At 39.7% G+C, this 12935-nt stretch overlaps 1 protein-coding gene across 5 annotated transcripts in view; it reads right to left on the bottom strand.

Annotated features, from left to right (window-relative positions):
* Positions 1-7557: 7557 nt before the first annotated feature.
* The window catches only part of Ttk (Ttk protein kinase), a 37740-nt gene continuing 32362 nt past the window's right edge, over positions 7558-12935 (bottom strand). The window contains exons 19-22 of one of the 5 annotated variants that reach the window (NM_009445.2): positions 11729-11905; positions 11288-11372; positions 10668-10765; positions 7558-7963 (exon numbers count right to left, since the gene is read on the bottom strand). In NM_009445.2, coding sequence (NP_033471.2) covers positions 7880-7963; positions 10668-10765; positions 11288-11372; positions 11729-11905 — 444 coding nt within the window. In that variant the 3' untranslated portion in view covers positions 7558-7879. Of the gene's footprint in view, positions 7964-10454; positions 10766-11287; positions 11373-11728; positions 11906-12935 lie in introns of those variants that run through there. The other 4 variants (NM_001284272.1, XM_006511058.1, NM_001110265.1 and 1 more) reach the window with 4 other exon arrangements.

Raw genomic sequence — 12935 nt, 5'->3', positions numbered from 1 at the left:
GAAGGCTGAGGCACGAGGATTGCTGCAAGTTCAAGGCCAGCCTGGGCTACAGTGTGAGCTCCTTAAACAAACATAAACAGACAAACAAGCAATCCTACCTGCATGTGAACTTAGAAAGAATGAAGCAGGTTAAGAAAGAAAAAAAAAGATAAAATGAATGAATTTCAAACAAAAACTATAAGGACTGGCATTGTTGGATGCCAAATAGAAAATTAATATGTATGAATTCATGAAGGAAAATGATGGAATCATTAAGGAAATGATGTCCTCCATCTGATGACAAGGCAAGAAACCTTAAAAAGAACATAATTTCTACAAATGAAAAGGTTTAAAGAGACAGTGGCTGAAATTATTCAAAATCAAAACTCCATGTAACACACAGGTGCAAAAGCATAGATCTCAAACACGATGCCAAGCTCAGGGAGGGGAGTGATGTAGTTCAGTGGCTAGAGTGTTTGCCTAGCACTCACAAAGCCCTGGGTTCAATTCCGACCTCCGCATGAACTGGGGCTCGTTGAACATGGTGGCATATGCCTGTCATTCCAGTATTCAGGATGGCAAGGCAGAAGGATCAGGTCTCTACATAATGAATGGTTCAGGACCAGCCTGGGCTACATGAGGTCTAGTACAAAAACAAGCAAAAATCGTTCAACTCAATGCTAAAGAAATGAGCGATGGGGCTGGAGATACGGCTCAGTGGTTAAGAGCACTGACTACTCTTCCAGAAGTTCTGAGTTCAATTCCCAGCAACCACATGGTGGCTCACAACAACCTATAATGGGATCTGATGCCCTCTTCTGGTGTATCTGAAGACAGCTACAGTGTACTCACACACATAAAATAAATAAATAAATCTTAAAAAAAAAAGAAAAAAGAAATGAACTATGAAGTCATGCAAAGACACAGGAACTGTGAAAATATATTGGTAAGAAGCTACATCGAGAATGGTGCTGATTTTTTCATACTCTGAAAAAGGTAAAGAAAAGGTGAGTGGTTTGGGAGGGTGAAGGGTAATGGTGGGCGGCTGGGCTTGCAGTGGGGGTGGGGCAGGGAGCAGAGAAGCAAAGCCCTTTACTCCTTAAAAGTCTGTTTTTAGCCTGCGGTCTTAGATCACTGTGATGAGTCTGTTCCATGTCATTAGTGAGTCTGAAACCCTGTATTCACAGTGGGCTAAGCTTGCTTGCCCCTAAAGTGAAAAGCAGCCTGGCAGTGCCTCCGCGTGGATATAAAATATTAAATCTGTTACTATTTTTATGTATTTAAAATATTGGGGTTGGGTGGGATGAGATAGTTTTATTCTGTAGCCCAGGGTAGCTTCAATCGTGACAATCTTCCTGTCTCAGTATCTTCAATGCTGAGATTCCAGGCTTGTGCCACCATGCGAAGCTGTCTTATAATTTTTGCCTCACTACAAAGTTTCATCAAATGTGGCTGCAACTGCCACTTAATCATTACAGTTACTTATCTGAATTCCAAAGGAAAAGACACTCCTGAGTGTGAAACTCTATTTAAAACTGGTTTTAGAAAAATGTATTTCCCTTCCTACATCAATATTTTGAAGTTAATTTCTTCCTTTCAACTAGAGCTTGGGTTACCCTGAGAGCCAACTAGCATCTCTGCCCTCCAAGCCATATCAGAAAGCACCATTGGTCTGATATAGCCACTCTCGGAACTCCAAAGGCTCTCCAGTAACAGCTCACCCAGAGTAGGCTCTCAGCGACTTCAGTGTCCACACTACATTCCAGATGGCCCTGGTCCTGGATTTCCCCATCAGCGTTTGGGGGACCTCATACACATGTCCCCTAGCCTGGCCTGAAGGCAAAAAACAGTTGAGATGCTCACCCTCTTTATCAAGTAGCCCAGGAAGGAGCATCTATTAAAATGACTGACGCTCCAGATATCACAAGTACTTGGAAACAAGTACCCTGCACAATTTGAGGTTGGAGCACTGATGAGCTCTTTCAGGATGAAGAGGATTTGTAGCTTTGTAAGTTCTGAACAAGCAGGCCTGACACTTGGAAGAGTCTGGGTTTCTGACAATATTTTTTAAAAAGCTTGAACACATGGGAAGCTGCTGAGTGGCTATCAAACAGGAACAAGTCTTAAATACTAGTTAGCTATATCATAAAACTCTCCTTCTCCTCTCTCTCTCTGTCTCTGTCTCTGTCTCTCTCTCCCTCTCCCTCTCTCTCTCCCCATCCCTCCCTCCCTTTCTCTCTCTGGTGGTTAGAATATGAATGGTCCCCATAGGCTCATATATTTGAATGGAAAATGGGTAGTCAAAAGGGGATGGCACTACTTGAAAGGGATTAAGAGGCGTGGCCTTGGAAGAAATGTATCACTGGGGGTAGACATGGGGGGTTTTAAAAGCCCAAGCCAATCCTAGTTTCTCTTTTCCTGCTGCCTGCAGATCTGGATGTAGAAACCTCAGCAACTTATCCAGCACCATGGCTACCTACACATAGCCATGCTGATAATGGACCAAACCTCTGGAACTGTAAACAAGCTCCAAATAAATGTTTTCTTTTGGAGTTGCCATGGTCCTGGTGTCTCTTCACAGCAACAGTGCACTAAGACTCCTCTCTCCGAGTGAGACCCACTGGCAATGAGGACAGGGAGTGTTTGGAAGATGAGATCACATATGGGTTTGTGGGTCATTTATGTGGACATTGATTTTTAGTCAAGAATAAAATTGTGGGAGGGTATAGGGGACTTTCAGGATAGCATTTGAAATGTAAATGAATAAAATATCTAATAAAAAAAAGAATAAAATTGTCATTGTAAGAGTTTTGGAACATGGACCAACATGAACCTACTGTGGTAAAAACAATCACACCTTGAGCATAAACTTAGGGGTAAAAAGTAGACTTGTGTAGACCAGTTAGGAAGCTGCTAACAACGACAGGCAAACGAGGTTGGCAGCATTGAGGGAGGTGGCGAGCAGCAGTCAGACTGTAGATGTACTTAGAAAATAGGCAAACCTTTTCTGCCAAACTAGATGAAAGAGAAAGGATTATGGAGAGCCAAAGATTTCAGAGCTGAGTAACTAGGAATGTTGTGGTTTGACTATGAAACACCCCCCACAGGCTTGATCACTAGGCAAGGGTCTGAGAAGATACAGAACTGAGAAGATACGGAACTGAGAAGATACGGAGCCTTTGGAGTTGGGGCATGGCTGGTCATGGGAAGGCAAGCTTTTGAGGATTACAGTCCAGCCCCACTTCCAACCCAAGCTTGCTGAGTACTGATACACTAAGACATGAGTCAGAAGTGCTAACAGCCCCCACTGTCCCACCCCAAACATGTCCAGAAACCTTGGCTTCCCCACCAGGATGGACTGGTCTCTCTGAACTGTGAGGCAAAAGTAAACATTTTATATCGCTTCCATCAGGCATTTGGTCACAGCAATAAAAAAAAAAACCTGACAAGTAAAATTGTCATCAGCTGAGATGGTAAGAATTTCAAGGGAGCAGGGGTTTTCATTGTTGTTGTTTTGGTTTAGTTTTTTTGAGATCATCTTCCCCATGTAGCCCAGGCTGGAACTCTCGACCTTCTTGTCTCTACCTCTGATTCTAAGTAGAAAGCAGTCTTTGACAAGAGGTCAAGTTTACTTTGCATTTTGGGTTTGAGACGTTTGTATGTACTTTCAGGTAAAGATGCCAAACAGTTAATTGAATGAATACAGCTGGACCTCAAGAGTTGAGTCTAAATTGTATACAGATCTGGAATTATCCACAAGTATAATGCCTTTAAAATAGTGAGAGGAGGAGCCCAAAGGAAACCTTAGTGATGGAGATGCCTCTTCCAGTGAGCAGAGACCTTCTGGGGAACATGGACTTTGCTTTAACATCTACTGCATTCTAAGAATCTGACCATTTTGATAGACCCTTTGTTTCGGGACTTCTTACCTTCAAATCTCACCTTACTAAAGACAAATGGAAGACCAAAACCTCAAAACAAACAAACAAACAAACAAACACCCAACCTACATAGTACATAGCAGTGCATTCTCATAGCCTTTGTTTTGACCTGGTCACATGTCCATTCAGCCAGCAGCCTTACTGAGAGTGGGAAAGGTCAGAGCATTCTAGCACTCTAAGAGTTTTTCACCTGGGAGAAGCCTAGTCAATGCAGTTAGAAATAGGTTATGTTGAGCATAAGACTATATATACCCAGTGCTGAAGGGAAATGAGGCCTCTGTGCTCTGTACACTTGCGATTCTCAAGCAAGGAGACTCCAGGACTCCACATCTAGCTTTGGACTCATACAGGAAAGATGTTGCCTCATAAACACAAGAGTTTTTCTGTCATCTAAATTAATTCTCATATATGAACTGGTAGACTTAAGACAGGGACTCAGGAGATGATAGGACCCCTTGTCCTAATTTCCCTAATTGACTATCAAGCTCTCATAACTGGCGACGAGCTCAGCCCACAAGCTTGCCAGAGAATACTTATAGCTCAGTCCTTTCCAGTGCACCCCCACCTGGCCACATTCTAAAACCAACACATAAAGAGCATTCAGTAAGTCCAAAGTAGGTTCAGAAGAAATTAACACTCAGGACACCCGATTTAGGACCGTCCCTTTGTTCATCCCAGATGAGTAGAGAATAGTAAACTGCCAAGGCATTATCTAATCAGACACCAGCTTACATCACTAAAATTCAGTGTGCATGAGGTCGGTTAACAGAACAGGCTGCCCATCTGTCAGTGTGGACAAAGCACTTGATACGGTCAACTCAAACCAGTTAACATGCACAAATGCTTGGGGAATGTGTGCACCCATGTCAGCAGTCCCCTTGGCTGAATTTCAAAGGACACAGTTGCTGTTCCACGCTGAGGTTCAGCACCAAGTTATCCATCCTGGGCCCACGGATGCTACTACAGGGTATTGATGCCTTTTCCAAGATATTTTAAAACTCACAATTTGACTAGTATTTTAAAAGGTTACAAGTGCAGTTACTTCAAGACAACCTTTAAAAATTAGCAGTATTTAAAAAAGACTCTATAAAGAATAATTTTCTGACTTCCAAGTCAGGTTTTCAACCATGCCCTCTATGAGTGAGTTTGTAGAACTGCCAACTTAAGCTTACTAGTTATTTGTTACATCCGAAGCTCAAACCGTGAAACATAATGTGGTTAAAAATGGATGAGGTGAGAAAACAAGCCACAGAACGTGACAACTACTTGAGAAATGTAGGTTGGATAAAGGATTGTGACTCCAAATATAGAGCCCTGAACAGATATCCCACCAAAGACGGTGTGCACACGGTAAGCGGGCACATGGAAACGAGGAAGCACCGCAACCCAGCACTGAGGAAGTGCTGATTGAAGGAAGGGGACACCCCATACTCAGGACAATGACCAGACCCCACATCCAGACATCAAACTTTGGTGAGGGCATGGAGCCACACCAATGTCCATCCAGTGCCATGGAGCTTGGCAGGTGCTCACAAATCTGAATATAGAGTCTGCCCACGAAAAGTAGATGAAAACTGACATCAGATAAAAGAAACCAACCTGCACAGAAATGTTTACAGCAGCTTCATTCACAACTGTCAAGATTTAGAAGCAACCAAAAAAGCTTTCAGCAGGAGACTGGATGGCCCAAGGCACATCCAATGGATGGTCTGTGTGGGAAGGAAGAAAAAAGAGCCAGTGTCAAAAAGGCACAGAGGAAAAAAGTGCACCTGAAAGGCTATTATGTATAGAGGGCTTTGGGGATAGCATTTGAAATGTAAATGAAGAAAATATCTAATTAAAAAAATAAATAAATAAATAAATAAAGACTATTATGGTGGTTGGGTCTCACTTTTACTACGACTGGGAAAAGAACAGGACATAGAAGAGCGGGGTCTTCCTGGATGAGACAAGGACATTGTGTAAGATGAAAACCTGCATTAGACATGTCAAAGCCTACATAGTATATGTACCCAACAGACACTATGAATCTGTACTGTAAGCTTCTGAATTGTAACAGAAGGTACCACTGTGCTGGGGGATGTTGATGGAAATGACAAAGGTGATGGCAGCTGCCTGGGACAGGAGGTAAAGGACACAGAAGCGCTGCATTTCCTGCTAAACTTTGTGGTGGACCTCAACTGCTCTGAAACATGGAAAACTTTTTTTTCTTCTTCAATTTTTTATTAGATATTTTCTTCATTTACATTTCAAATGCTATCTGGAAAGTCCCCTATACCCTCCCCCCCCCCTGCTCCCCTACCCACCCACTTCCACTTCTTGGCCCTGGCGTTCCCCTGTACTGGGGCATATAAAGTTTGCAAGACCAAGGGGCCTCTCTTCCCAATGATGGCCGACTAGGCCATCTTCTGCTACATATGTAGCTAGAGACACAAGCTCTAGGGGTACTGTTTAGTTCATACTGTTGTTCCACCCATAGGGCTGCAGACCCCTTCAGCTCCTTGGGTTCTTTCTCTAGCTCCTCCACTGGGGGCCGTGTGTTCCATTCAATAGATGACAATGAGCATCCACTTCTGTATTTGCCAGGCACTGGCATAGCCTCACAAGAGACAGCTATATCAGGGTCCTTTCAGCAAAACCTTGCTGGCATATGCAATAGGGTCTGGGTTTGGTGGCTGATTATGGGATGGATCTCTGGGTGGGGCAGTCTCTGGATGGTCCATCCTTTTGTCTCAGCTCCAAACTTTGTAACTCCTTCCATGGGTATTTTGCTCCCTATTCTAAGGAAACCTATTTCTTATACGATTATTTTAGAAACTAACACTGTGCTAATGCAAGGTGAAGTTGAGTATATTTGGAAATATTTGAGAATAGCATTTCAAACTCTGGTTTGGGAATATCTGCACATGTACACTATGATTCTTATAAAGTTCTGACTTTGATCGGCAACATAAAGTGGGGGTTGGGGCAGGAGAGGGAAAAAGAGGAAGAAAGACAGGATCATACACTGAGGCCACATTTATAATAATTCACTACTAAAAGGTACTCAATAATGGCATGTATTAACTATAGACATTAAATCACAAACTCCAGCACAATATTTAGAACACCAAACCCCATATGTACTTTGAAGAGTCAAAGGGAGAACTGAAAAAGCCACTTGCAGACCAAATACTATAGATGGTATCATGGCTGTACACAATTAGGAAATTTATTTACAATTTTTTTGAGGGCAGGATGGTGGTGGGGAGAAAGTGTCTGTATAGCCTTGGCTATCCTAGAACTAGTTCTGTAGACCAGGCTGGCTTCAGAATCACAGAGATCCACCTGTCTCTGCCTCCTACATCCTTTGGATCTCCCCCCCTCCCCGGCCCCTCCCCGCCAAGACAGGGTTTCTCTGTGTAGCCCTGGCTGTCCTGGAACTCACTCTGTAGACCAGGCTGGCCTCGAACTCAGAAATCTGCCTGCCTCTGCCTCCCAAGTGCTGGGACTAAAGGTGTGAGCCTGTTTACAGTCCTAAATCCTTTGGAAATTTAATTGTTAAACTTTATTTACTACGGTCTATTCTTAATCCCGTTTTTCTAAAAATTTTGCTATCATGCCAAGAACACATTTGATTGAAGAAACTGACCACTGTACAGTTCTGGAACTGTGGTGACGCTTTATTTACAGAGCTCTTCAACATTCCAGCTATCATTCACTGTTCTAAACGTAAAACATTAGCAGATTTACAGAAAAGCATAAAAGAAAAGCACAACTCTATAATTTAATATACACAGTGCTATGAGTGGTTAACTTTACAGCTTCCTTTTGAGGATAATCTACTGAAGTTTTGTTTGTTTGTTTTTTTAACTGATAAAATCCAGGTGAGGTTGTTTCCAACTGGTAGATTTCCTCAGAGATTCAAGAGTATGGCAGAGGAAACAATCTAGTGTTCTTGGTTTGTACGTAGCTGTGCATCACTTTCTTTCTCTCTTTTTGTCAAAAGTCTTGGATGACGAAGAATCTTGACCTTCACCACAATTATAACGTTCATACAAAGTCTGAAATTAAAAACACAAACCTGTTTTTTCAACTTTTTAGTTCAGTGTATTATTAGTGAAGATGGTGATATATTCTAAATATAAAGAAATGCAGCTCAACCTTTCCACAAGAGAATTATACTATAGCACAATCAGCATAGCACACACAGACCTTCAAGCCCACTGCAAGCCCACTTACTTTTCTTTAAAATAACTTACTAAAAAATTCATATATATACATAAGTGGGGATATATATATGTATATATATATCAACATATCAAATATGACGAGGAAACAATATATACTCTCAGAAGCTATTTACACTAATGAATAGAAGACATGAAAATTACTATGTAAATAAGTCTAATTATGTTCCCTTGACCCTAGTGTTATCTTTGAAGAGCTGGTTAACAGGATTCCTACCTGACAGACGCTCCAGTCCCTAACAGAATGGGCATACTACTTGCACATATGTATATACATCTTGCTGAATATTTTAATTTATACTTAAAATAACTAATACAATGTAAATGTGATGATTGTTTGACTATATTTTTATGGATTAATAACAATAAAGTAGGTATATGCCCAGTACTCATAAATTATTTTTCAGAATGCTTTTGATTTGCAGTTGATTGACTCCAGATATGGAATCCATAGATACAGGGGTTCACTGAATTACTGAAAACTATGTATTAAAAAGAGACTGTCAACACCCCACTCTCATCAATGGACAGATCATGGAAACAAAAACTAAACAGACACATTGTAATTAACAGAAATTATGGACCAAATGGACTTAACAGATATCTATAGAACATTTCATCCTAAAACAAAAGAATATACCTTCTCAGTACCTCATAGTACCTTCTCCAAGTTGACCATATAATTGGTTCCAAAACAGGCCTCAACAGATACAAAATTGGAATATTCCCATGCACCCTATCATATCACAATGGACTAAGGGTGGTCTTCAATAGCAACAAAAACAACAGAAAGCCCACATACACATGGAAGCTGAACAACACCCTACTCAATGATAACTTGGTCAAGGAAGAACCAAAGAAAGAAAGTAAAGGCTTTTTAGAATTTAATGAAAATGAAGGCACAACCTACCCAAACTTATGGGATACAATGGAAGCAGTGCTATGAGGAAAACATAGCTCTGAGTGCCTCCCAAAAGAAACTGAAGAGAGCATACACTAGCAGCTTGACAGCACCCCTGAAAGCTCAAGAACAAAAAGAAGCAAATACACCCAAGAGGAGTAGATGGAAGGAAATAAACTTGGGTCTGAAATCAACCAAGTAGAAACAAAAAGAACTATACAAAGAATCAACAAAACCAGGAGCTGGTCCTTTGAGAAAATCAGAAGATAGATAAACCCTTAGCCAGACTAGCCAGAGGGCAGAGAGATAGTATCCAAATTAACAAAATCAGAAATGAAAAAGGAGATTAAAACCAGAAACTGAGGAAATTTAAAAAATCACCAGATCCTACTACAAAAACCTATATTCAACAAAACTGGAAAATCTGGATGAAATTGACAATTTTCTTGATAAATACAAAATAACAAAGTCAAATCAGGATTAGATAAACCATCTAAACAGTCCCATAACCCCTAAAGAAATAGAAGTCGTCATTAAAAGTCTCCCAACCAAAAAAAGCCCAGGACCAGATGGACTGAGTGCAGAATTCTATCATCAGACATTCAAAGAAGACCTACTACCAATACTCTTCAAACTACTCCACAAAATAGAAACAGAAAGTACTTTACCCAATTCATTCTACGAAGCCAGAGTTACACTGCATATTCTTCCTTGGAGATGGAATGGGTTCTGTCTAATCTGGAACTTTTTAAAATTTCCTTTCAAGGAGGACTTCCTAAGGGGTTTCTTTCTACCTCTACTACGGTTAATGTTCCAAATAGATTTTAAAAATTGGTTGAGTGCCTATTACTTTTAGCTTCAGAAGATATGCATATTTAAGAGGCATTTAACTATTATAAATTATTTTGATGACTTAAAAAAATATACTGATATACTTCTTTGGGGGAGAGAAGGAAATTGTAGATTATATTTTGTAAAGCATGTCTGCTTGCTGAAAAAATATAGATTGAAAAATACAGCACTGATAAAAAAAGAAAATAAATAGAACAAATTTTCATGATTTGAAGAATTTAAAGGCTTCTTTAGACATCAAGAAGGATGCTAGGTTCCGAATGGTTCTAGAAGTCAGATTCGTCATCTTATAGAGCAGATAATGTTTTATAAATGGTGAAACCTCTCTTTACACCAGTACTTCTATTGTGCTTAGCAGTGTTTTGTTCATAGAGGGCACTCAAATGAAGAGACAGAACATACCCGGAAGCTGGCTGGTGTGAGATGTGCATTGAGAAATATACCAATTGCTACAGAAGGTATGGCATGTGACAAATATTGTCATTTCCCAAAGGCTGTATTCAGAATTGACTAGAAGAAACGATTTCTAAAGAATGTTGTCGAGACATTTTAAAAGTTAATTTTTATTTATTCCAGCTAAAAGCCTAAGAACAATAACACCACAAATCAGAAAGGTGTTTAAAGAACACTCAGTTAAGTAATTGCAGCAATGTATTTTACCACAGCTGTGAGCAGGAGGCCAGTTCTCCTTCTGGCTACAGTTCCTTTAAGGCCTAACTCACTGCATTACATTAAAACAGCTGGAAGTAATGTACATGCACTCACTTTTGCAGTTTTCAAGATGGAGTTAGGAGAATTCAGACCAACAAGTTGACCCAACACATATTTCATTTCATCAGTGGCTCCCCTAGCCATTTGGCTGCCTATAAAAGGAATATAATGAATAAAATGCTGTATTAATAAGAGAAACTCATTTAAAAACCCATTCCGGTCAGGTACATGCCCGTAATTCCTGCCCTCAAGAGGCTGAGGTGGGAGTATTGGTCTGAGTTTGAGGCAAGATCCTGTCTCAAAAATCAAAACAAACAAATAAAAAAAAACCAACCCACATTCTGGAGGTGAGGAAAAGGGATCATGAATTCAAGGTCAGCCTCAGCTATAGTAGTAAGACTCTGCCCCTACCCCACGCCAAAACAATAGCAACAGAAAATATATATTGTACTTAACATATTGTACACTAGCTGGCATTCTTGTAAGTTATTGCAATCTGCTATATTCAATAGGTAATATTAAATAACAAAGTTAAAAGAGGCAATATTATTAACTTTATTATCTAGCAAACAGGCCATGAGAGTGGCCATTTAGATTTTGGTTTTCTATAGTTAACACACTATTCATGCATGCTGTAACCTAGAAGACAGTAGCAACCTTTGAGGAAGCAGTACCTGGATGGGGCTGAATTTGAACATACGGATGTGTGAGAAGCTCAGGGATAGATATCCTCTCTTTAGGGTTCCTCACTAAACAGCACTAAAAACAAACAAACAAAAACAAAACAAAATAAAGAGCACGTTTTTATACGTGATGCTAACAAAGTGGTTTTCTAGATAACATCATACTATACACCCTACTCCAGACATCCTGCTCAGACATCGGTAACAAGTTTTCTCCAAGTCACCTTTTAGAAATTCCTAAGTGTCCATTAAATTTAAAAAGACACCTTTCACAATAAGCAGGCTTTAAAAATAACTTCTACCAGCAAGTCCTTTCACTAGATCAGTTACATTCAGGATAGTTGAATAATTCCAAACACTTCAACTACTTCTTTCAAACAAACATAAAATTATGAGACATTATTTTTCTATACCCACATAGTGCTATGTTACCTTTAACACGTCTCGAAGATCTTTTTCCGAAATCTCGGGAAATTCAATCTCATGAGCAGGGTTGATTATGGCGTGCAGTTTAGAGACCTGATTGATGATGTGCTGAAATGGCGTCCTCCCATAAGTCATGTAGTACAAAATGCACCCCAAGGACCAGACATCACTTCTGGGACTTACCTACGTAGGAAAAGAAAAGTTGCTTTAGTTTAATACAAAGGGTAACATAAAAATATTATATGACTGTAACCCTAACTATATAATAATAATGAAAACCTCAATAGATATAAAAGTATAAGATTATGCTTACATGACAAAACATCTTTTCCCAATTTTCATTACATTTGATCCCTTTATAGAGAAGAACTTGAAACCCTTGAAAACCTCAAATTATTTTATAGGAAATAAAGTATTAAATTCCTGGCATCCAGTGAAAACACAATACTGAAATAACATATCCACAAATCTGAATTTACTTGTTTGTCCCAGAATGATTAGGTTGCAATACCTTTGTATCTGAATTCATAACATGTCTATATTTTTCAAAGGTTGCTTAAATTGTACAACCCCACTCTCTAGAGCACAAACTACAGAACCAGAACCACTTGCCCAGCACACACCAAACCCCGACTCTAAACCCCGACTCCAAAGCAAAAACAAAACACGGAATATTGTTATGGGTATTAAATGGAATTAGTTACAGATAACCAGAGAGAAGAGCTTATTTTTCTTTGTAGGTTATGTATTTGTTTATTTATGTGAAACTACAGCAAATACTCCCAGCTGCTGAGCCATCTCTTCAGTCCACAGGAGTTTGAGTAAGCACCAATACAGATCACTCACTTCCCCTGAATCCAACGTTGTCCAATGTTAACTGGGTTAAAGCCACATCAGGAGTAATCACAGCAACAGGAAGACAGAGAAGGAAAAACAAACAGAAACAGATATTTTCCTCAAAGAGAAAAGCTAAACCAACTGTCATAGAAAGTTAGTGAAGAAAAAGTTGGGGGTTAGAAAAAGAAATGGACACACAAAAGCCTGACCTTTATTTATTTATTTATTTATTTAAACCAAAGGAAGAACAAACTACTGCTCAATATTACAAAAAGAGAACAAAACATAAGACAGAAGAGAAAATTATTTGTACTGTGATAAACAATGTTACCAACTAAGAAAAAGAGTAAACTATAAAAAAAAAGGGGGATGGAGG

This window comes from Mus musculus, chromosome 9 (genome assembly GCF_000001635.26).
Source record: "Mus musculus strain C57BL/6J chromosome 9, GRCm38.p6 C57BL/6J".
Classification (NCBI taxonomy): Eukaryota; Metazoa; Chordata; class Mammalia; order Rodentia; family Muridae; genus Mus; species Mus musculus.
This window is presented reverse-complemented; position numbering and strand designations above follow the sequence as displayed.